A 25945-nucleotide genomic window follows, 5' to 3' on the forward strand; every position below is an offset into this window, starting at 1 on the left:
TCCAGTTGGCAGTAGCATTATAATTTATTTCTTTCTTAAAAAAAACATTAAGTCACAACTTTCTCTTAATGTAAAGCAAATTGAAATCTGTGCTTAACTCTTTCTTTAAACATAACAAATTAGCACAGTGAAAGTCAACCTTAGACTGGAGATATCTGTAAACTAAGGTTCATATTGCCACACCAAAAGCTGAGTTAAAATATAACACATAAAAGTATCAGTCAACAAGAATCATATTCTCAAGGATCAAGAGGTTGTGAATAAAAGCCCAACCTCCATTATGTTTTCTTCAGTTGGTTAGACAGAACATGAACTAAAAATTTCATCTAAGGAACTGCAGAAATTGAGCTAGAGGGATGAGAAAGCCTTGAATTTCTTTCACAGGCTTATTACTTTTCAATAAAACACAATTGAGGAACATTGAACAAACAAATGCACAATTGGACTACTCTGATAAAAAATGATTTTGGCAATTCAGTTACCTGAGAAAAACTCATACCACTATTGCAGAAATATTTTTAAGTTCTCAAATGACATCAAAATGATCCAGTACACTTTGAAATACATGATCCCAGTGAGTAGCCAGAGATCTAGGGATACACGTTTCTGTATTAAAAGTGATAAAAATGAGCAGGAAGATACCTGAAACAATTAAAAGGCACTTTTAGCTGGCATGTGTTTTGGCATATGCTACAGAAAACTGTGTCAGATATGACTTTATACTGAATCTTGTAGTGGTCCAAGCAGTATAACACACTGTTAAATACAAGCACTTGACCAAGCATAGTTAACACATGAAGAAATCCACATTTTTACTTAATGTAAACACTAAGGTCTCTAATAAAAACAGTTTTATTTTAAATATTATTATCTGTTTAACATGATTGCATGCAACACTTGTCTAAAAGTTTTGCATCACCTCTGTGTATCACTAGGCCAGAAACAGTCACTGTAAGATATTTGGAGAGAAATTCTCCAGTTGTCGAGTCTAATGCTGCACACAAAGTTACAAACACCCTCAGCAAACTGCACACCTGGACAAGGCAGATGTTTGTATATAAAAGGCAACTTCATTCACATACCCACAAGGATCTGACCCTTAAGTTGTAAAAGGCACAGAAACTGGGGCATGCTAACTACAGCACCTAAAATGAGACCTGGTTTTGAGAGATGCCTTTCAGGGGCAGCTAGATAACTGAAGTGTAAGTTCTGCCAGAAATCAAGAACTGTCCCCACCATCATTTCAACATGGTTGCCAAATTCAGACTGATACACAAAAAACAATTTAAAACATCTACGTTTTTCTTATGGATTCATTCTTTGCATTTCAGAGACGACAGCTGCTGGAAACAATTTACCCTGTATTTTAAACCTTAGTAACAGGTGAAGTGAGAAACACTGGTAAACAGCTGAATAACCACATACATCATTGTTTATTTATTGAATCATTACTCTCACTTGAACTGAAAGTGCAAGGTGTTAGTAAAATGTGAATGTCACAGGCACCTGAAAAGAAGCACAAATTGGTTTAGACTTTTGAAATTATTTTTGTAAAAGAGAAAATAGTCTTTGGTGTAAGCTCCCATGGTGCAATCCAAGTATAACAACATCAGCTGAAAATTAGAGAAAACCCATAACTTACCTTCTGAAGAAGAGCCCAAGCTCAAGTGATCACACTGATTTACAGGCACAGAGCTCTTCCAGGTGGCATACATGGATTTTCACTACGTTCACACAGCCACTGGCATGCTAAATATGGTAGATTTTCAAGCTGCAAGTGATGGAAAGGACAGTGTCCCCACCTTTGGTCAGATATTAGCAGATTGCCTAGACATGTGCAACCTGGAGCTGCCTTGAGACAGTGATGCAGTCTGCATCTTCTAGGAGTCAGCAACCAACACCCAAATAATGACTTGTGAGAGGAGGAAATACGGGACAGAACACTCTTCCCACTATCAATGGCCACAGTTTTAAGCTGGTGGTTAGGAATTAACTTTCCTGATGCCTTTATAGTAAAAAGCAGAAGCGTACCTTTGGCACCTATTTCAAACCAGTCCTGGAGAATCCTGACAGGTATTGAGCTTGCTAGGTGTTCACTTTAAAACTGAAAGCTATCAACAGTTGAAGTTAAAATAAAAAAGACAAAAAAACACTGAAAAAATACACACAAAACAAAACAACATAAAAACATATTAAAAATTAACACTCCTCTTCAGTATTTTTTTCTCCTAGGCCACTGTCCTTACACCTGTGTTTCCACAGGAAACTGCTATACCTGGGGTAAAATTACTCCACTAAACCATCCTATTCCCTATTTTCCAGCAAGGGCACACTTGTATCTCCCTTATCCTTTTCATCTGCATCTCCATTGTCCTCCGATTGCCCTGATTTCTGATGAGCAAATGTGTAGTTGTCTTGATCTGTGTCCATCAGCGGTGAAGGTTCCTCCTCAGTGTTAGAAGAGTGTTTAATGTCTTTTTTGAAGGAGAATGGAGGTGGAGAAGGTGGCAAGCTACCAATGGGTCCATCAAAAGGCCGGTACACATCAACTTCTGGAGCGACTGAGCCATTGGTCTCCTTCAGCAAGTGTCCATAGACCCCAGCATCATCAATAACTGCATAGACATGAGTCTCACTGTTTTGCCTTCCTTTTTCAAAAAAGACTTTTTTTCCAGGCATCTGGGTATTCACGTTAGTATTGTACACTCCCACCATGGGATTCTGGGTTTTCTTCTTCCTGTTACAGAGTTGAAATTGTTAACAGGTCAAAAACAACACGTCTGGTGTGCTGGAACTCGGTAACAACAGCCTCTGTTTACTCATCCCAACCACACAGTGTCAGGCAGCCTACCTGGATTAAAGGCTTCACTTGCCATTTTGGGAAAAATAACTCTTGAGACTAGACATGCTTTTTTAACAGAGCAGAAAATAACTTCACGCTGTTTGGTTACCCACTGCTGCTCTGCTGACCCAGAGGCTTGCAAGATTAACTCCAATGGCCTCCCAAGCTTTGACATTAATAAGACCCAAAGATCCCTAGATCCTCACAAAAACAAGGCTGAGTGTTACTGAAGACAGGATAGTGGGTCAAAATGAAAGTCAAATGAGCTTTTCTTAGTTATGCTTTTCTGTGTGACCTTCCCTAAACTGGAAAGAGAAAAGGCTGAACTGAGACTTTTAAGCCCTGTATTTGTAAAGTCCTTCCTGCATGGCAGGAAAATGTGCTCCTAACTGCATTAATCACCATATTGCATAAATTCATTCCAGCTCTACAGCTTTAGGACCCAACCACCTTGACAGCACTGAGCACACATGTATCAGAAAGCCCAGGCTACCAATGACTTCATTGGTCATACTTGTATGAGCAATGCCATGCATGCAAGCTTTGCACAACCCACTTCTCTCCCCAAGGGCTCATCTCAGAGAAAAATGCTCCCACTTGATGTGCAGACTCCAGGAGAAGTTGCTGGAGGTTGTGTGGATGAAAGAAAGCTCTCAGTGTATCTGTGTACATTCACTGGCTGTTTGACCAGACCTGAATAGAAACGTGAAACAGCCACATTCATTGGGATTTCATGCTGCAGGGACTGCTGATGAGGTCCAACCAACACCTGACTTACAGTACAGCCAAAAGCCTGCACTAAGGCCAAGGTAAGCTGTGATCTGCAGGCTGAAGTAATGTGAGTCCAGGAATGGCGCTTTGTTCTTGAAGCCAGTCAATTTAGCATAAAGAAGCATTCCCGGGGTCACACTACTTCCACCACCACTGCCTACCTCATGCTTTAGGCATTGGTTCAAGGGATGTATGACATGTGAAACAGAGGGCCCAGCAGCTGTCCTAAAATGCCTTCTTGAACTGCCAAGTTACACATGCTGAATTATGAACTTACTTCTTCTTAACACAGCACACAGTCAGTCCAATCGCTGTGAGAACTCCAGCGCCGGCCACCACAGCAAGTATGATTCCAAGGTCTGCAAAGAGGCAAGGAACAAGGACACTGAGCAAAAGAAAGAACACCAGTTTTATCCTAAAATCTGTCTGGGTTTGAACCCCTTCAAGAGCTTCTAAGCATAGCAGGCTGCCTGCAGAGCAGGTGCTACCAAGCCATGCTTGCCACAGGGCAACACAAGCCATTTCCAAGAGGTTGCAGGCCAAGCAACAAACTCCTGCTGTTGGCAGTGGAGCACAACGAAAAAACCCAACCAACCCACCTCCAATAGTTTGATAAAGCTCATGCACTGCTGAACTTACCCACAGCACCTCACACGCCTCTGGCTGAATAGGCAAAGAAGAGATGAAAGCACAGAAAGAAACAGAGAAAGATTCAAAAGAAGAAATAGTGACATTTCCACAGCTTCCCCTCAAAACCATCCTTTCCACACAAACATACAGGTTGTGTTGACCTAGGGTTTTCTAGGAGTCATAAAATTGATTAGGAAAGTCCATGCATGAGCAAAGAAAAATGCTGCATGTTTTAAAAGAAGTATACATTAAAAAAAAGGAAAAAAAATTAAAATTAGAAATGCAAATGTGAAGCAAATTTACATAAGCAAAGCCTACCCCAAAAATGCCCTCTCATCTTTTTTTTAGTAACTGTTTATGTTTCAGGGAGATGAAAGAGAACAAGAATGCAGAATTTGCTGCTAGCAGTCAGGGCCCAATCTCCACTAAATGGTCAGACCTGTCCTAGGGAGGATTTCTTGCTCCTGTGAAAACTGAGACTAATTGAACTGCTAATGTGAAGCACTTGGATGAATAAGTTTGCATAATCAAATCCCAAGTTGTTCACCAGGTCTGTGACCTTAGAAGGGAGAAACATCACTTGATCTTATTATACATTCTGTCTGTTATCTCCAATTAAAAAAGCGAAATTTTTTTTTTTAATGGAATCTAGTCTTACTACCCCTGGTCCCTGCAATTTCTTGTGTCAGAGGAAGAAAACCCAGAAACACACCCCCCCGCCCCCCAGAAAATCCCACTACATTAAACCCCCTGCTTCCTCCCCAGCTCCTAGAAGTAACTAGCCAAAACTCTTGGAAGCTTTTGGGGGACAGACATTTTCAAAGGCAGGAATCTCATACACTGCCCACATCCAAGGAGGACCACCATCCATTACTGTCACCCCAAGGGGAAGCAAGGAAACAAGCAGCAAACAAACCACCACGGCCTTACAGGACTCACCTATCTGCTTGTCAGCAAAAGTCACCCAGAACTGCACGGCCAGCTGTGTGTTATCCACAGGTTTACAGTTGGAGATGTTCACCCAGAAGTTGTGGTACATATTTCGGGGCTGGGGCAGGAGCTCGTCATCGAGGCGCACGGTCTCCTCTGTTCCCGGGGTCTCCTCCTTGATGTTGAGGTAGGCACGGCCTGTCTCACAGGCAATGCCCATGCGGTCCTTGGTGAACCCCAGGCGGGCAGTTTGCTTGCTGGGCACGACGATGAACCAGGATATGGAAACGTAAGGAGGCAAACCGTAAGGCGAGTTGGGAGTCTGCAAGTAAACTTTAGCTTTGGGATTTGGACTCACAGTGAATGTACACTCATCTGCAGCAAAGGGAAAGAAGAAAAGAAAACTTAAGTTTTGATAATCATCATCCTTTCCCACATCAGTATTATCACAATAAACACAGACATATCTGCAGAATTTCCCACAATCAACTATCCACTACCTGGAATACAAAGCTCCTTCTCTCTTCCCAAAATAACAACTCTAGCTCAGATAAAGACTGATTCTAGAATCTAGTCCTAGAGCCATTGCTAAAGAATTGAACTTTTAATTTCTGTTTATCCTTATGTGCTCTAATAAGCCTACTGAGAGATCTATCACCGTACAACAAAGTAGTATAAACCCCACGACCTTACCTTTAATATGTGGCACAAAAGACATTTTCAGATCCTGACGGATAGACTCATTGACGAATCCTTTACCAAATCCTTTTAAAGATATGGTGATATTATTCCTCATCTGGATCTTTTCAATAGATCCACCAGGACAGAATACACCAACATTCAGCTCCGTCTCTGGGGTGGCACTAACAATGCTGTAACTGTAGCTCGTGTTGCATCTCTGCTCTGGGACACTTTGCTGAAGTTTCAAGGACGGAGATGTAATTTCTACGTTGATCATATCGGTAGCCAACAGCTTCCAAATAAACCTATGCAGTCGAATTGGCAATTGGGTTATAGCCTTAGGCACTGAAAGGGAATAGGTCTTCCCCTGACACCAACGAATATCCACACAGCCTGCAAAAACAAAAACAAAATCCCAAGGGCTGGGTATTTCTTGCAGAGAAAATACCTGGGCACACACAGGGTACTGTCAGGTGTGCATTACAGACACAGATAAGCATCTGCCTAAGAAAATATCCTCTCTTAGTAACCTTTACCCAAACATGTACTGTTTGTATTTAAAGAGCTTTCCTTAACGGGTGCAGGACACCAAAGAAACAATCAGAAACATACTGGAAGTCCCTCACTCAAGATCCCTGCTGACTGTTCCAGACTAGGCAAGGCACAGATACCTTAAATCTCTTTTTGACCTGCAGTTGAGAGCATTTAGGAAAATCCTACATGAAGGGGACACGCAAGCAGCACAAGATACACTCCTCATGGCAAACTTGGTCCTGCATTTCCATGGGCAGATTTATGGCTCTCTGGCACTGTTTCCGTAATTTGCAGTGCAAAGATTCTTAGGTGATTTCTATCTCTTCCCTTCTAGGAATACCTATGCAGTTTCTATTCTTAAAGGTAGAATGATGTACTGAACAAGGTCACCTCCCAGTTCATTGGTACCCATCTCCCAGCTGGCCAACACCTGGTTTCCAACCTCAATCCATTTAAAGCCAAAGTGAGGGAGAAGGTTTTGCTGACCCCTGGGCAAAAAACATGTGAAACCATTCCCTAAGAAACAGCATTAAGCCACTTTTGTCATACCTATGCCTTTTTCAGCCGTGATCCTCAGCCGGGACAAGTCCTTGCACAGGAAGGAGATCCTGTAGAGAGCACCAGAGGCTAGAGTCAAGACACGGTCGCAGGTGCGAGGATCCTTGCAGATCAGGCACATGGGCTCAGACATGAGAGGCATGTGGCTGGGCCACCCTTCCAAGTGAATTGTCACAGTCACGTTCCGCTCCTTCCTCAGGTCCACCACATGGGTGATGTCTGCAAGGAAAAACATGCCAGAGCAATTACAGGCAAGAAACACAGTGTGATGCAGAACTTCCTTCACCTCTTCTCACCCTCTATATGAGCAGCTGTTACAGCAAATACTTGGAACATCCAGAAGAAATGTAAGGAAAGAGGAAAAAATGCAAGATTATAGCTCACAGTGTAGTTCATAAAGATTGCTTATCACGTGGAGAGATATTGGATCCACACAACATCCTGGTGCTGTTAACAAGGCACATCTCTCTGATGTCAAAGAAAGCAAGCTGGTCTAGTGGAAAGTGTCCCTGCCCATGGCAGGGGGGTTAGGTACTGGATGATCCTTTGATGTCCCTTCCAACCCAAACCATTCACTGATTCTATAAAGGACAGGGGAGAAAACAAAGAGGAAATACATATATGTGTGTATATATATGCACACCCACACACAAACACCCACATACCCTATTACTAATCAATTTTCTGGTTTTAGCTTTAGCTACGGATCTCAAAGTCATACACAAAAGGTGACTAAAATAGCTTTCTTCCGTGTGGGAAATCAGGCACACAAAAAAGCAAGCGGTCCAGTGGAATTATCCAAGTCATTGGCACAACAAAGCGCATAACCTAGGATGCCTACCTCAAGGTTATAGTTTTTCAGAATGTGGTTTCCTGCAGCAGCTAAACACAGGAAGAGTGAGATCAAGAAGTTATTGCGACTGGAAAGAGCTATATTTTCTTCTTATTTAATGACAAGTACCACAGACAGCTGCGGAATACCCAAATGTTTGGGAAGCTTTGAGAATATGCAGATACCAATGCATTTTTAATAAGAGCAATGTTGCAGATGGCAACCTGAGGGCTGAATTTGAATCTTTGATGGAACTTATGTAACTAAAAAAATCAATCATGAAATCCTGTAAAATCCCTAGAGAAACCACTGTTGTCTCTTAAATCCAAGTGTTTTATTACTTGCATTTCATTCACGGAATGACAACCTGCTTTTAATTTTTTAGGTGATTATCATCTTGTCTACTGGCCATAAATATATTAAAATTCTTTTTGTTTTCCAACGCAGAAGGGAGATGATAAAGCTGATTAACTGAATATAATGCTTTCATTCCGTCTAGCTTCCAAAATGCAACACACAATAAATGTAAGAAAACATGATTTTTTTTAACAACAATTCTGCGAGGATTTGCTGTTCATAAATGGAGCCAGGCTAGACATACAAAGAACAACGAATTGTAATGGTGAGGTACTACAGATGCTTTCTGGATATGTTACTTCAGGGCCCATTCAAACCTTATTCTCTCTAAAATTACTTAGAAAGCCTCTAAGTAGATCCTGACACAGAGGCAGTCAAGTGTGGACTTTCCTCCACCTGCTCTTCTGCAGTGAGTGCACCTTGATTATCAACCTCCACCTTGAACTGAGGTCAGAGCTACAAAGTCAGAAGCTAAATCACTAACTCCATGGATCATTACCTAGACAGGCCTTTTATTTCTGTTTTTACAGAAATGCTCTGGTATTACAAGTCATTGTGCTAAACCAATCTGAATTTTGGGCTGGAAAACAAAACAAAATATTCTTTTCTCAGTGTAGAGAAAGAAATGTAAAGAGCATCCAAATATGTAGGTGATATTATTAGTAGAATATCTTACTGACAACTTTTGTGACTAATGGGACTTCTTCACACTTGTTGATGTTCAGCCTTCTCTAGGAACCAAAATAAAACTCAAAGGACAAAAGGAAGGAAAGATACATACTGATGCCATTAGTAATACAGAGACAATTTTTCATCTCTCATTTCACCAGTTTATGCCACAGATCTTGCTATCTACTGTGACAACAAATTTCACCTTGATAAGCGCTACTGCTCACGTAGGGAGCAGAAAACTTGGCTCACATTTTAAGAATGATCTTTGAAATGTTCATCTTAGGTCTGAAAGTAAAACTGTTAAAGACATTTTTCAATCACATGAGACAGGTGCTAGAAAGGGAGTTTCCATTTATAAGATACAGTATAAAATCTGCAACAGCACTTCATACTTCACTGCAAATTTCAGCATCACTGCTTGCATTGCTGTAATGGTGGCTGGTGGTACCCCGGGCAGTAAAACAGCACTCTGCGTTGCTTGGCAACCTCAAACTCACAGAAGGACCAAAGTTCAAGGAAAATAACAAAACAAAATTTCTCTCCCTTGTGGCGCTCAGTCCAGATATCTGTAAGCTAAAGCAACAAAAGGGGCAGGCAGATACTTACTCTCATCAACCTGCGGGTGCTGAACGATGACTTGGAAGAGCAGGCGAAGGATGCCTGGGTTCTGGGCATCCTGATCACAGCCCTGCAGGGACATGTTGAAACTGCCAGCAATATTGGCAGGCTGGCTGTCACTCAGCTTGAACACCTCTGGGTTACTGGGGGAGCCAGGGATGTAGTACTCCACTCTCTCCTCCTTCCTCTCGCAGTTGGAGAGGCTGTAGTTGTGGAAGAACACACTTGCTCTCATGTTGGAAGGAATCACAAACTGCCACGTCATAAGCTCATCTTCTGGAAAGCCCAGAGGGTAGTTGGGGGACATCAGGGTGATTGAAGACTCCCCCTTCAAAACAGATTCAATAATGCATAGCCCTAAAACAGGGAGGGAACCACAATATATAAAACAAGTTCCAATTAATGAAGACACACTGGCATATCTAGCACCCCAGAAACAGAGTATTTTTATTTTGACAGTGAGATCACCCATTCCAATTACAGGTTAGGTTATTACAAAACACTCAGACTAAAACATATACTTGAGTTGATTCTTTTGTCTTCAATTACAGAAAATATAAGGAATATATTAATACTGCATTTTCAGTTTAGCAAGTTAACCTTTCAAGCACATGGACAGACAAGCTTTTATTATTGGCAAAGGAAAGATCCTAATTCCTGCTTCTACATCTGGCTTTGCAAGAGCAAACACACAACCTGGTAACTGCTCTGCTTCACTGGGTTTTGGGAAAAAAAAGATGTAATCTTTTATACCAGCATGTGGCTCTCTTTACAAAAACCTCCTAAATCTAACAAAAGCACATCAGCCTCAAATAGGCTTCAAACAGGCATAATAAAACACAAATGTGAACTGTGCAGGCTGTGTAAGACACTTTATCCTTGGATGACTCTTGGCAGTGTGAAGCTGGGTACACAGAGATTATGGCCCCACTCTAGGACTCCAGTGATGATGTGCAGCTGCGAGGAGTGCCAGGAATTACAAAACACTCATGTTCTAGAAGCTTGAACCTGGACCAGGTTTCTTTTATAACTGATAGCAACAACACTAGAATTCGAGTACAGAGCAAAATTTGTTATGAGATCACAAAGTAACCCACTGATTGCTGTATAATATTCCAGGTATTTCAGGAAGACTATTACACAATAGTCTATGCTACTGTGCAGGTTGAAACAGATAAATGTATTTAAGCAGCCTCATGTGCCTCCCAGGCACTGCTTCACCTTTTCCCACATTCCTCTTCTGGTTTGAGTCTCCAGAAATTAAAGAAACTTTATTTAAAAATAAACAAGACCAATTACACACTGCAACCAGCAAGGACCTCTCTGCCTCATTCTAATTATACTACCTAGTCTCACCCAACTGAAAACACACAAAAAGAAGAAAGCAGGTATGTTTAATTTTTAGGAAGTTTAAAGAGATTTAAAATTATTAATGTGCACCAAAACCAGCAACAGAACAGTTTTCATAATTAACAATCAACCAAACTAGGATACTTTGACTCCAGAAGAGCACCATCTAATCAAACAAAAAAAATCATACAACAATAGTTTTCAGAAAAGATGAAGTGGAAGGGACTTAGGGATAGCAGTACCAAAAGTAGAAGGTTAGCTGTGAAGAAAGGTCGAAATAAATTCTGCTGCAATTTGCAGGAGGCAATTGCACTACCCTGTACTCACGTTTTATGGAAGCCCTGTTAGCTATGCTGAAGCCTGAGGTGGTGAGAAGTGAGTGCCACGGGAGGAGCAGGGACATGACAACTCCTCCCAGCAACTTGATGCGAGACACGGAGCCATTCCTGCAGAACGTGCCAATGTTGACCGTGGCCTTATCAATGCAGCTGTTGATGTTGTAGCTAATGGAATCTGGGCACGTCTCTCCTGGTTCAATCTGTCTTAGCCATGGGGTAGAAAATTTTAGCTCCAATCCAGCTTTTGTACTCGCCTTCACATCCCAGATGTAAGTCCTGTTAAGGCGAGGCAGTCCCGGCGGGTAAAGATGAACATCTCCAAAGGGACATGGGCCTGACACACAGTCTAAACGCAGAGACAGAAGAGCTGTCATACACTCTGGAAAGCATTCCATTAAATGGGGAGTTTGATACTTCCCCTTCCTTGCTATTATCACAATTTTTAGGTTGCACTTAACCTTTCTTGTACGTGCACTAAAAGACACTCCTGTAACATGGTCAGATGTTGCCCACAAACAGGACTCCCAGCCCACAGAATAGACAGGATAAACCTGCTTTAGTCAGGCTGACTAATAGAAGGGATTCATTGTCTCTAGTATTCCACCCTGTTTGCTGAAGAATTTAGAAGGTATTTAGTGAATAGGGTAGAGTCTGAATGGGCAAAAGGGAGAAATGCAGTGTCAACAGAGCTGGAAATCACAGATCTAGAGAATTCATTTTATCCCATCTCCCCCAGTGAGTTCCTGCAAGTCATTCATCTTTAATTTTTTTATTGCTTGCCATGAATTGTATTTTTGTTTGCTTGGTGCCCGGGTGAATAACAACAACTGCCACTGCAGGATTCTGGCTGGAACCCAGGAAACTTTTATCTGAAAAATTCAAATAATTGACTGACATTCAAAATAAGTATACTTTAATCCATGTCTAGGCTTCAACTTAATAGAAGAAATATCTCAAGTGCATCTTGCAAATATATAATGAGATATTGTGAGCGTTACTGTCTGCAGAAATCATACGAATAAAATTCCAAAACATGAAGAGAATTATCCTTGAACATCACCCAAAAATAATGAAGATGTTACTAAAGACTGAATACCCAATGAAGTTTGGGATCTAGTTGAGAAGTAGCATGTGCCATGCCATTAAAGAGTACATACACCAGGGATAATATTCAAAGCAAAAGAAGCTTCAGTTACACTTCTGAATTTACAGCTTCTTGACTTCAGTAACATTCATTAAATATAAAGAAACGTGCAGGTCTTCAATGTCTCTGTTGTCCTTATAGACACAGTCAAGCTGTTCAGCAAATACATAATATATTATTATAAGTGTTCAGAGGCTTTTGACAGGAAAAAAAGATCCTTTGATGGGTTTATAAATTGTGGGAAAAGGAAAGGCAGCAAGAAATTGATGCAACAATCTGCTATCTAGCTGTTTCCAACATAGTCAAGTCAACATTAATTCTGCCATCTGCAATACAGGCTTCTTTAGCACGCATAGTAGCAGTAATTCAAGGTTATTTATCAGTGCTCAAAGATTTCTTCTTACCTATGATGATGGCAGATACCTTAATACAGTAGCAGGGGAAAAAGCATGTGCTTTTACTGGAGGAAAATTACCATTGGGGAAAAATTAAAAATCTACATCTTACCAATATTTTTCTGAATTTCCGTGATGAAATACTTCTCTGGAGTACTACAAGTGAAGGCAAACGTGACATTCTCCCCAGGCTTTATCCTGAGTTCAGACCTGATGCCATTTTTAACGAGAATCCAACAGCTTGATGAAGCACCGGGTCTCACTTTAATTGTAACTGTGGTGTTGTCCACTTTATGAAGAGAGATTGTAAAGGTAGCTAAGAAAGAAAAGATATATAGAATAGAGGTGTATTGTTACTAGCATGTAAGAGTGATACCAGGCCCTCCACACACCCCCACAGATGCCACAGTGTCTGAAGCAATATTAGCATCCCCATTCTCAGGAGCCTCTGGTGTTGTACTAATAGAAAATGCCCCCTCTCTTCCAACACAGACAACAGAAAAATACGCTGGCTGCAAGTGCCCAGGAGAGGTATACAGAGAATTTGTGCAGAACGAGTTCTGCTCCAGTTTACCCTTACCAGTGTAATTGACTTAACATTTAAAAAGTAGCTCAGCTATTCCTTTGAAATTTTTGTTCTCCTGGTTTTTGCTTTCAGCCTGTTATCAGACAGCTTGCTTCAATTCTGAAGGCACCCATCAAGTCACGACTCAGTTCAGCAAGTTTACTAAGCAGCCAAACAAAAAAAATTATCTTCAACTTTAATCACGGACAACGCTAACAGGTGAATCTCTGGGTACACCTCAACAATTACTGCAGGCCAGATTTCCAGCGATACCAGCAGACATTTTTACATGCAGTTATGACCCTCTCCCACCCTCCAGAACCCATTCCCTGAAAGTACAAGATGCCTGTGCAGTGCCCCTCACCAGCACAGAAGGCATCTGTGGCCTGAAACAGACTGTGTGTGCTTGGATACCTCCTCTCCATCTCTGACCAGACCATCATTGATTCACAGCTTCTGGGAAATACTTCATAGCTTTGAACCTATCCTCAAGTACTGCCAGATGCAGGTGCAGCTCTCACAGGAAATTCTGGAGTCACTGAATAAACTGCGTGTTGAAGAATCTTTTATTTTATGGGTAGCAGTTTATAAAAAAAAAATGGCTCAAACCTGACTGTCTTCTAAAAATATACACACAATATCAGACACCAGGGAGCACTGACCAGACATTCGATGACTATTATTAACTCCAGTTGGATGTGAAGCAAATACTGAGCCCAGCGCCCTGGCTGAAGTAAGTCAAATTTGCAATGAAGTCAACCATACCCCAGCCCCAGGTGAAAATCTGAGGAAGGTCAGTCAGTAAGTTTTCTGCTACTTGTTTTCACTGCTCTTCCTTCCTTGTTTCAGTGTATGGAAGACAGAACCACAGTGTCTACAGCATTTGAGCTTTCAGTGTATATGAAAAAAAAAAATGCATATAAAAAGTAGTAAGAGATCTAGAAATAAAGGTACCCCAAGTTTTGTTCAAAAACGTCTCTTCCTTGAATGGGACATCACACAGGGCTGCATGACAAAGCTCTGCCCATGTGCCAGGTCGGGAATCCTCTTGCTCATTAACCCCAATGAAGAAAGATTTACGCTGGCAAATCCAGCAGTGCAGCACCCTGAGGGGGCCCCTGAAGCCATTCCAACTACCAGGCAGCATGTCGGGAAGGTGGAGAAGAACAGCTGGCTCACACACATCTGCAGGATGCCCCGGGCTCTGTCCAGCTCTCCAACATCCCAGTCTGGTCCATGTCAGCTGCTGCTGGCTCAGGGCTGATAAGGATGCTGGTCAAAGCCCAGAGGTGTGGGGAGCAGGGCTGAGCACACCATGGGAACCCTTGATCAGCAGAGCCCTCTAATGGCACTGAGCACAGCAGAGACCCTCAACAAATGCATCCACCTGCCTCAAAACTTCACTCATCGCAGCTGCTGAAAGCAGCTTATTGCATTAGTGACTCGATTTCACACAAAAACCATCTGTTCTATTGAAGACAGGTTTAAAAACCTCCTATTTTTTACAGGAATCTCATGGCTATGCAGAGCTTGACTTTCACTGCAACACTTTTCAAAAGCCCTGGAGACTGAGCAGTCAGCATGGTCTGTGCCTGCCACTGGAAACATTGCAGCTCCAGGTTTGCCACCACCAGACATCAAAAATCCCACTGCTAGGGCAGAATAGAAAGACATACCCATCATCATGTGTTTACCTGAGTTTTGTTGGCTCAGACCTTTTTGCAGCCTTTCTAGCTTTTCCACACAATGTTGGAGGAAAAATATTTAGCAAGTCCTTGAAACTGCCCTACCTATTTGCCTCCAGGATGAAAGGTTTTAAGTTAAAATGTCAAACACCACGGGGCTTGCCAAATTGCAGCGCGTATTTTTAACCACAAGTTTACCAGCCCTCTAATACCATCAGTAAGAAGCTGGTCACTGAGTAACTTTCCTACAGCTTTTAAGTGACGGGACAGTTCTCTGACCTGAGACCTACACTGAATTCTCCCACCTCTTCCAATGGCTGGCACACTTTATGTCTGGGTTTCTGCCTTAGAAATACTTTTGCAGAGGTTTTCAATATGGGTTTTTGTGAGGAAATAAAAAATATGATGGTATAGCCTAGGAACTGCCTGTGCAATGACCTTCCAAGCACACAGGGGCCAATTGCAGGGGCAATGTCCATGGGGTGGGGAAGAGAGCAAAGCCAGGCAAGCCATCAGTGCTGCCCTTCCTCATTCTTCAGGAGGAAGCAGTCTCTAGATGGGAAAGTGAAACAACCACTTCCAACCCAGCCCAGAGTTTTGCTTCCCATACCACTGGATTTTTTTTGGGTTCTCTTGGGGTTTTTACTTACAACACTTAGTGCACAAAATACCTTTAACCATGATGGTCATCATTTTTTTTTGATGTTTAAGTCATCCAGATATGAAGTGTTAATAGCATAAACCAAATAATTAATAATAGCAGACAAAACAGATTTCTTTTCTTGCAGATAGTTTAATTGTCATACTCATCGTTTTTTAAGTATTACTGAAAAGCCAGCTCCTAACTCTCTGGCCAAACATATATACAATATACAAAATATAAATATAAATATAAATATATAATATAAATAGTTATCACTATTCCTTTTCCCATCCCTGGGACAGCACAGCCATATGGCCAACCTGGCAGGGCAGAGACCAGAACCACTAACAGCCAGCACTCCTGCACCAGAAGCTGGCACATGGCTCTAATCTTTAGTCATGAGGATTGAGTTTAAGCTTAGCCTTAAGCATGTGACTTGTTTTAAATCAAAACAAATATACACCCTGAGCTGAAACCAAGGAACATAAATTTTCAAAGCCTTCCTACAAGGGTCAAAACAAATACCATCTTCCCCAGCCCTTGGAAGACCCGTATTTTGCTGCCTGGGCTTTTTTTCCTCTCCCTCCTCCTCCTCTTTCTGACTTCATGACCATAAATCATTGTTCATTTGATCTCTCTGCAAGAATATCAAACATTTGTCAGATCAATATATACTTTTCCAGCAAAGATGTGTCCCATGCCTCAGCTTTCCTAAGTAGGACCTGCCCAAAATCACAGAAATGTTTTCAGTGATCAATATATATCATCATAGCAGTAGGCAACAAGGATGCAGATCTATACCAAACTAGGCCAGCAAAGTTGGCCTGCTAGAAGCCCACGTGAGAACAGACACCTTTAGTGCATAAACAAACAGGTTGCACAGATGAAAATCCTCAGATAATAATTTTGGCCAAGAAATAAGAGCGTGGTGCTGTAATGCCAACAGCAGCCAGCGCCTAGGGATGTGCTAAGCTAGATTAGACTATAAAATCTAATTGGAAAAGTAGAATAAAAGAATCACACAAAAAGTATAACCAGTGATCCCAAAGTCACTAAAAATAAATGCATAAATGGCTAAAACACCCCAAACTACAGCAACACATGAGCAGCATGATAGAGAGACTACTTAAAGAGTACCTTTATTGGAGAGCTTTTATAAATACAAGTGAGTTTCCTCATGACTCACACTTATCTGTCTATGACTCCCACCGCATGCCTTATTATTAGGATTACCAGTAACTGGACACATTTCTTGAAAAGAAGCAATTTTCACGCCTCATTGCTGCTGCACAGGGATGACACACAGGATATCCAAACCAACAAGAGGAAGCATTGCCAAGCTGGATCTCATCTCTGTCTGTACAACAATGAAAACGTTCAGCTAGAGGATGTTAGAGGTAAAGCCTCCAGTCCTGAGGTGGTTCACAGATGATGCAGACAGCTGATCTCACCCTATTCTTTTTTCTGCCAAGCAATTACAGTTTTGCAGCCTCCCTTGAATATTTTTTCAACTGCCCTAGTCTCAGTCAGCACCCTCCCTTCTACAACTGGATTTTTCTACTGCTCATCCTCACTTCAGAACGCACCTTCATGAATGTTGTCTCATCACAGCATCCCTCCATCACTAGAGTAATGCCCCTCTCTGCACAAATGCAGCTTTTTTTCAAGTGCATTTCCAAACTTTTGTTACTGCTCAGAGCTCTCCCACTGCGGTTAGAAACAAAATATACAGCGTAAAACAAGTTCGATTACTCTAGAGAGTTGAACCTAAATTTATTTACTGTGTTTGCATCTGACAATCTCATAGTAATTTTAATATGTACATATAAATGCCAGAAGGACATATTTTCTGTACAAGAGGGGTGCAATATAGAAAACAGCTGGTGAGTAGTCAGGGCAGTGGCACTCACAGAGTGTGTATGTATGTACAAGCAAAGGACTTGGCAGAACAGCAATTTTATGGCTATGTAAAGTGCCTTGCTACACAAAGCAGGAGCTAGAACAGAGTCCAACTAGTTCTGGCTTGACAGCTGCATTTTATTGCGGTAATTTACCCATAAGGATCTATGGATTGTTTCACTTGACTTGACTGGCTGGATTAAAACAATCAAAAAAGCCCCAGACAGACCAAGAAAACAAAACCCACAACAAAACCCCAGATGTTAATTTATCCAAGAATTATGTACAAAAACCTGTGGTTTGCTCATTGCGGTTAAATCATGGGCTTGTTCCATTACAGCCATTTTACCGAAACCCAGTTGGATGGGGCTGACTCAGACCCCATTCATGAGCTGGAGGAGACAAGCTGCTGCACAAGACGAGTAGCAGCAACGCTCGTTCCAGTTATGAAATACCTGTATCCAAACCCCTGCTCCGCCTGAGGGGGATCTGAACCCACACAACCAACACACTCTCCAGAGAACAGACTCATTCACTCCCATGTATCTTGCCACCAGCTCCGTACAAGGACAGCACAGGGATGCTGTTTGCCTCTACAGCTTGGCAGGCTCTGCTGGAGGTTCACTGCCTCTTCTGAGCCCTTGCTGACCCCAGGCACACTCAGAGCCTGCTGAGGTTATTCCACTACGTATCATCTGCTGCAAGAGTCATGGCAAGAGGGTGGGAAGCAAAGAGTACAGCACAGTAATTCAGTGTGGTGGTGCATCACCTCCAACATAATTCACTGCACAGTTCATTCAAATTTGCCAAAAACACATCAAAGAATATTTGAAAGAGTAAACATCTCCATGCTGTGCCAACTCAATTGTTTTGCACGTGTCTTATTAACAACTTTTTTGACAATTTGAGTCCAACGCTCTGGTTCAACTGCAGCACCCAATTACCCAAGCATCATCCACTCCTCCAATCTCATCTGAAATGTCCATCCAAGTAACAGCCTTCACATTCTTCAAGGCCTTAGCAAACTTAGTCAGGGACTCACACACTGTTTGGACTCCTCTCAACTACTAAACAGTGCTGTGAGCAGCAAAAGGGAAATCACAAGCACCACCACAAATTACAGCCAACCCTTCTTGCTGCAAGCTGTTGAAATCCCGTTTGACTTTATATACCTATCAGGTTTTCTGTTTACATTTAAAATGTAAACTACTCTCTACATTACATGATTATTTCCTCGTATTTGGACCTGTCTTCCACCACCACACTTGTCTGGGATATGAGGTCCATATTCTGTGAAAGGATTGCTTTCAGGCAATCACCCAGAAAATTAAAGTGATAAAATCTGCAAAGCTTGTAAACTCTTACAGACAGATGCTGCCAATTGCTATTATGCCATGGCAACCACATCTCAAGAGAGGGCATCTGGGGAAGAATACCTGTCGCTGTTGAGCAGCTAGCAGAGTAATGAAAGCACCAGTTCTCAGTGGCAAGAAGGAATGACCTTTATTGTTTTGATTTCATCATATATATAGAGTTTTCAAAAGTCACCCAGATTGGTCGGTCAGAAGCTTTCCCCCAGGCCTGATTGGCCAGGCCTGCACCATCCAAGTTCTGGGACACTGTTCCAATAACATCCAAACTTTATCTTTATTTATAAAACACAAGAAGAATTCTCATGGGAAAAGCCTGTGCTAGCCACAAATACCCATTCTTCAGCCATCACAGTACAGCCCCCTAATCTTCACTGATTGTTTAAACTGATAGCCAGAATGGGGATGCAAAGCAGGCGAGATGTCAGACGTTTCCCTCCTCATCAGGGAGGAAAAGCAGACACTTCTGGCATAGTGATGTTACAAGCCATTCCAGCACAGTTCACCAGAGAAGATCTGTCAGCACCCCAGGCCAACAACACTGCTCACTCAGAAGTTAATTCATTCATTTGTAATACCTAACAAGGAAGGAAGGAAGAAAGTACCTTCAGATTTAAAATAACAAAGCCAACAACTATACTTATCTGTATTTCAACCCCTTTCTCTGGAACCTTTTGGGAAGATAATTAAGACACTCATATAATAGATTTTTTAAAAGAAGCTTTTTTCAACACAAGTAGGAAAAAGTGTTGACTCTGAGCTGCCTTTTCTTAATTATTATTTTATATATATGAAGTGTTCTTGCTTCTGTATGGGTGAGATGAAGAGCTCAGCAAACACTGTCTGTGAGCTGACCACCAGCCAGCATACCACATACAAAATGTACAACAAATGGGTCTGCACAACTTGATGAGAAAAAGTCACACTGCCTCGAGGAACACTGACACCACACAGGTCCCTGCAAGAGCCTCCCTTGATCAAAGGGGTGTTTGCTTGCATAGTTTTTATCCCTACCTTGATTTAAGCCAACAAGAGGACAACATCTCAGAGCATGTCTGAGCAGCTCTTTGGTCTTGGCTCTGGTTAACAAAGGTGTAAAAGCACATTTCGCAATCAGGGATCCCTCCCACGCCAAACATCCTGCCATCAGCTCTTAGTCTCTCACTTCTGAGGAGCTTCAGATCATCCCTTTCCACTCCTTAAAGTTGGCTCTCTCCTTATGCTAATGTCTCTCAGCCAGGGACTCAGAAAAGACAGGACCAACTCCAAAATGCCAGCATTATTGTACCTCCCAAAATAACAGCTTGATCCAACGTGAACTAACCACGCTCACTTTGCTCACCTAAAACCAAAAGGCACAGCTCAAAGTGTGCTGCCCCATGACACCACTGTGGTTGTTAAAAGGTGTCTGATAGACTGGCAAAGTAGAGACTTTTTCCCCTGTACAGGAGACAGATTAAAAAAATAATCACTTCTCCCACAGTATTGGCAGCCTGGGCACTCAGAAGCAGACTAGATCTTACTAACATGCATGAAATGCATATCTGCTAGACATTATGGAACAATTCTTCAGCTGCCTTTTCCTGAAGGTCTTCCAGGAGTTCCCATCACTACTATCCACACTAGGCAGGCTCAGCTGCAGGCAGCAAACCCTGACCTCTTTCACCAGCCAATACAGAAACTCAAAATGTTGCTCTGACATAACAGCCAGCAGCCACCAATTTACTAAACAAAGCCCAGCCCACGTCCCTTCCTTCACACCCTGGTGGCACAAGCAGATGTGAAGCAAGGAGAAACTCCATGGTAACACCTGCAAGAGATCTGAGAAGTTTTCAAGTCAAGGGATGGTGACCTGGCTCTGTTGGCTGAATTCTACTAAGAGAGCAACCAAAAGTCAGCAGCTGCTCTGCAGGAACTGGTTAATGGTTTGTTCCAACAAGCCAGCCCATGCTGCAGTGCTGTGTTGTCCTGTCCGGAGCCCAGGTTTGACAGAGACACCTGAGCAGCATCAGTGAGTTGGATGATGTCCCAGAAACTGCTGGAAGTGCTTTGTTAAGGTGACATCTTCAGTCTTCCCCCAAGTCAGGCAAAGGTTTATAAATTACTGGAATTATTAAACGTGCCGATTTAAAAAAAATATTTTAACAGAAGCTTACAAGAGTAGCCAAAAAAGAGCTCATTTAGATCAAAACTGGCATCCAAGAATATTTTCCTCATATCCTCTAGCCTAACACATGCTTTGCTGCAGCTGCATCTTTCTAGGTCCTTGGTGCGAGGACACCAAGACCAGAAAACATCCAAAGGCAGAGCTCCAGGGAGCACCCAGAAGACAGCAGGAAGACCTTGCTGCTGTAAGAGAACTACTGGTCAGCTCAGCTCAGAGGCACAGCCCACTCGTGGCAGTGGTGAGCAGCACCCAGCTCCCCCCACAGCCCCAGGAATAACCCAGCACCACCAGTGATCCCACCCCAGCCACAACACGAAGGGATACAACTCCACACACATTCACTGCTCTTCTGTACCATTCATCTATCACTGCCCAGCACCTGAAGAAGGTCATGTTTTGCCATCAGCAATTACAAAAAGCAAATGAGAATGTGATCAATATGAAGAAGCTGGTGAAGAAAGATAGGAGTGGCTTAGCCATCATCTACACTGATCTGCAAACATGCCATACCCCTGTCACGCACAGCTTTAGTCAACCCAGCTAAAGCCAAAAGCATCTTGACTTTGCTCTCAGCATAGGATGGTTTCTCATGCTATTTCAAATTTGAAATATTTCTGGAATGCACTAAGTGCAAAGTTGTTCAGCCTCTGCCTAAGATTGAGGGTTTGGCAGCTGTGGATCACAAAGCTTTTCATTTCACATATGCTTGTATAAATATCAATTAAGCTGGGTGATAAGGGCTGCATTAATAAACTGAACTCCAGCAACATTTATTTGTGAAAATAGTCCTGCTGCTATTACGTATTTCAAGAAGCCAGATTATTTTTCAGTAGTTTTTCTCCTACTTTTTTTTCTATTCCAACACTATTTACAGATAAGACAATTCATAAAGCAAATAACAAGCCTGAGCACTACTGACCCAAATGATATGTGACATCAGGTGGGGAAAGGTTCTTCCCTTATTTCACAGAGCAAGCCCTGACTTCTGTCTAGAAACTCTCACTGCAGTACAGCAAGACAACACACAGAATTGTAATAAAAATGAGAGGAGGACAACCTTCTAGCTTACAAACAATTTCCTCCATGTCACAGGTCCATGGTGGTACTCTGAACATGAGATTCAGCAGCCTCCAATCCTCTCACCTTGTTTCTCCCTTGACTAGTCCTTTGCCTTGAGCTAGTGCCAAAAAATAATCCTTTTCAGCCTGCTTTCCGCTAATTATTTTTTGGCTGTTGAGCCACCACAGCTCAGCAAATGACTACCCCAGGCACAAAAAATACTCCAGCACCTAAAGAGCCAGGCTCAGGAGCAGGCTGATCACATCTCATTCTCTTCTTGGCCACTTTGTAGCCAAACGGCTGCTTTTTGCTGGTATTTCCAGTTTCGTGTACAACCAAGCCTGTGACCAAGAGCACAGCTCTTAGAGAAACTTCATTCACACAACTCCAGACACCACCACCTTACTGAGCATTTTGACTGTGGGGAGGAACTCAAATTCATGGTCATTTGTGCTGCTAAGGACAATGACATCAGCTCAGTGTACTAATCCTCAAATATTTTCATTCCCACTTCCTCAGACACCCATTCAGGCCTTCACATTACCTCCACATCCCTTCAGACTTATAGATGAAAAAAACCCACACACAGACGAGGATCACCTCTTAAAAACAAACATCTCAAGCACACAAAGTTCTGGAATTGTGGGGGAAAAAAATTAAGGGTATTTTCTGGTGGAGAATTTAAGGTAGTAGTACCAGAACTGAGTCACACTATAAATAAGTAATTTACTATAAGCACGTTAGTTTCTAGAGAGTAAAAAGTTAGCACTCCAGACTGACAACAGCATGAGGCAAGCAAAAAAAAAAAAAAAAAGTTGCAACACATGTACATTGGTTGTAGTCTTAAAAGGAAAGGTCTCTGTCGAATGAACAAATGGTGATTCAGAATGGAAATAATCCAGTTTCCACTGACTTTCAGAGGAGAACAAACAGGGCAGTTATTTATATTCTGTCAGAGCAGCAGAAAGACCCTGCTAACAGCTTGGGGTTTTTTTATTTTATTAAATGAAGCAGCTTAACATGTTAAGACTGACGTGTGATTCAAATTAGTCAGTTGCCAAGAAATAGGTAACTGGAGGGTAGAGCAAGAATCAACATGGCACTATCTCTAAATTCACTTACTGTAACATTTTAAAGACAAAGCCCAGAGTACATATGCAGATTTTATCACATGTATAAGGATACTTTAAACCTGAAACGTTTGTTTATGTTTCATAGACAGCATAAAAGTCTGATTAATTTCATTATTAGTGCCTCAAAGAAACACATTTTTAGTTGGAAAACACATTTTCAAAGGTCAGATGCGCAATACTCCATTCACACTCCCACGTCTGTACACAGCTATCACACCAAATACTTCTTTCTGTAGTTTTAAAGCTATAAGTTAACCAATCTTTCATTTGAGAATTTACACATTAAGTGCACGTCAAGAAAACCCACAAGCTCCTCTGAGGACAACGTGATGAGCCATGCTTACCTACACCTTCCCACAGGAACACTGCTGCAATACTGTACCTGTTGGGAAAGGGTGGAGGGAGGCGGAGAGAGGAGAAAGAACTTCATCAAGAGTGACGAGACAGCTTTAGAGACAGGCACACCAAAATTTGCAGCCATCCCACCAAAACGTCACCACTCTCCAAGAAGAGGCTCATGTGCCTCATACATACCCCATGAGCACACCCAGCCTAAACCCAGCCTTGCTGAAGGGAGGAAGCTGCAACCAAGGAAAGGGAGGCAGCCGAAACACACCACCAGCAGAGCCAGTACCAACGTCAGCACCAGGAACTCCTCAGAAATTACAAACTACATAGGAGTGTAGAGGAAAATCTTAACCTGAGCTGTCCTGGGCTTTCAGGACAAACCTTTGCTCAGGGAAATGCCCCAACTACAGTTTTGGTTGTGCAATAACAAGAGCAGCTCCCACTGGAATGAAGGACACACCAGATCTCATGTGCCAACAAACCTGGGAAGGCACCATTCCCCCTCCCACCATCACAACCTTCAGCATGCCAACCCATGCTGCCAGTGTAGCTGAGACTGATCCACCTCTTTTTTGTGGGACTGGGTGTTCACAAAGAGGAGGAAGGCACCACGTTAGAGAGTTTGAGAGGATGACAGAGGACCTGGCACACAGCAGTGGAGGTGCTTGTGCAGGAGACAGACCAGCGGGCAGAAACACACAGTTGGAAAGGAAGGGACTGAAGGATGTAGGAAGAGGGGTCACCATCAGTGGCAGCAAACTGCTGGGTCTACCAGTGGTGCTTTGAGCAATTGAAATGCACCAAAGCATTTCACTGTTACTAACTTTGCTTTACAGAGCAACTTCAGGATTTGCCAAAGGACAAGGCCACAGGCTAAGGAGCTCTGTCCCCCAGGTTCCTCTAGATAAAGCTAGTATCCTTGGAAAGTCTACCTCCTCTGCTTCTAGCGCTGACCCATCTAAGGTTTTAAACATTTGTTTACTCTGAAAACAAAACACAATTAACCACTGCATTATATTCTTTCTTTTTCCTTTGAAGAGACTTAGAGAGGCAAATCGCTGTTATTCACTCAAGTCAGAGGCATTATATTAAATGCAAATATTTTACTTAAAAGACTACACAGCTTGAAACTTCAACCTCAGGGTTGCCCAATTTCACAGGAAACATTTAGAGTGTATTGTTTATGACAATAATGGCCTGAGCCCCACTTCAGCAGAACCAGCTGAAGGTAAAAGAAACATTAAAAAGGCAAAAATTTCACATCAGACTCTTAGGGTTAATCACAGTCACTGCAAATAACTCACCACTTTTTTTGCACATAAGGACTCATATTTCAAGAGCCTTTAACAGGACTACTGATAGCAGTAAAACAGACTGTTTAGACTTGAGAATGGGCATTTTTTGCAATCAAGCAGCTTTGGAAATTGAGGAGAACACCACACACTGTCTGTGTGTCCATAACTAGAATTCTTTTGTGGTCATAAACACGGTTAGATACATGGGATTGCAACAAGCATCCAGGATTTTCAAGAGATGCAGAGCTGGTAGTGAGCAGCAGCCCCATAGAAGTCATTCCGTTTTCCTTCATCTACAGTTCACCCACTGCTCTACATAAATAATACCATTCTCCTTGCTGAGAAGCTCAGGAGACTGCACAGTCCCACAGACCACAGTCCTAGGAACTTCTGCTCTTTACAGAGAATTCAGCTGCCCCTCTGGCGTCCGGGGAAAACGACTTTGTGAAGTTACTTGCATACTCAATACTCCAGCAAGCGAGGATGTAAAGATCAAAGAATTTATCTTGTTAGCATTTTCAAAGAGAAAGAAAAAGGAGCGTTCAGACGAGAAGTGCTGAAACTGAAATGTCCCACCGCACAAACATTACGGATGCGATTCCATCCCAGCCCCACCACCACCGCCGTCCCTTTTAAATAAGTAATAATTAAATCAGCAGCAGCGCACGGGAAAAAGGCAGAGTCACCAACTCGCCTACGGTGCCGCCAGCCAAAGCGAGTCCGGGCTCAGCGGCGCAGCGGGCGGGTCCGGCAGCCCTCAGGGCGGTGCGCAGGGCACGGGCAGCTGAGCCCAGCCTGGGGCTGAGGGGGAACCGAGCCCAGCGTGGGGGGCCGAGCCGGGGTGGGGCAGGGGTAACCGAGCTGGGGACAGGGGAAGCCGGCCCACCCCTGTCCGTGTCCCTGTCCCTGTCCCTACCTTCCCGCGGGGGGAGCTGCGCCGAGGCGGCCAGCAGCGCGGCCAGGAGCGCGGCCAGCGCCCGGCCCGCCATCTCCCCGCATGGGCCCGGCGCCGAGCGGGCGCGGCTCCCTCCGCCACCGCCGCTTCCTGCTCCACCTCGCACCTGGGGCAGCGGGCCGGGCTGGGCAGGGCAGGTGAAATCCCTCCCCTTCCTCCCGGGCGGCGCGGCTG

The 25945-nt window shown here is 42.9% G+C and overlaps 1 protein-coding gene across 1 annotated transcript; it reads right to left on the reverse strand.

Moving 5' to 3' along the window:
- On the reverse strand, window positions 1-25945 carry CDCP1 (CUB domain containing protein 1). The gene is made up of 9 exons (XM_085051361.1): window positions 25733-25945; window positions 12765-12968; window positions 11103-11459; window positions 9414-9782; window positions 6938-7165; window positions 5867-6247; window positions 5183-5548; window positions 3891-3972; window positions 1-2737 (listed from the first exon to the last, which is right to left on the reverse strand). Exons 1-9 carry the CDS (start codon window positions 25803-25805, stop codon window positions 2305-2307), a joined length of 2493 nt encoding a protein of 830 aa, XP_084907487.1. The 5' UTR covers window positions 25806-25945; the 3' UTR covers window positions 1-2304.

Source organism: Lichenostomus cassidix, chromosome 2 (genome assembly GCF_008360975.1).
Source record: "Lichenostomus cassidix isolate B80296 chromosome 2, HeHo_3.0, whole genome shotgun sequence".
Taxonomy (NCBI): Eukaryota; Metazoa; Chordata; class Aves; order Passeriformes; family Meliphagidae; genus Lichenostomus; species Lichenostomus cassidix.

Coding starts and splice junctions, on each gene's coding strand:
- CDCP1 (XM_085051361.1), bottom strand. CDS start 25,805: ATGGCGGGCCGGGCGCTGGCCGCGCTCCTGGCCGCGCTGCTGGCCGCC. Junction 7,166..9,413: donor GCACCCGCAGGTTGATGAGA/GTAAGTATCTGC, acceptor TTTTCCTTGCAG/ACATCACCCATGTGGTGGAC. Junction 6,248..6,937: donor CACGGCTGAAAAAGGCATAG/GTATGACAAAAG, acceptor TTGTTTTTGCAG/GCTGTGTGGATATTCGTTGG.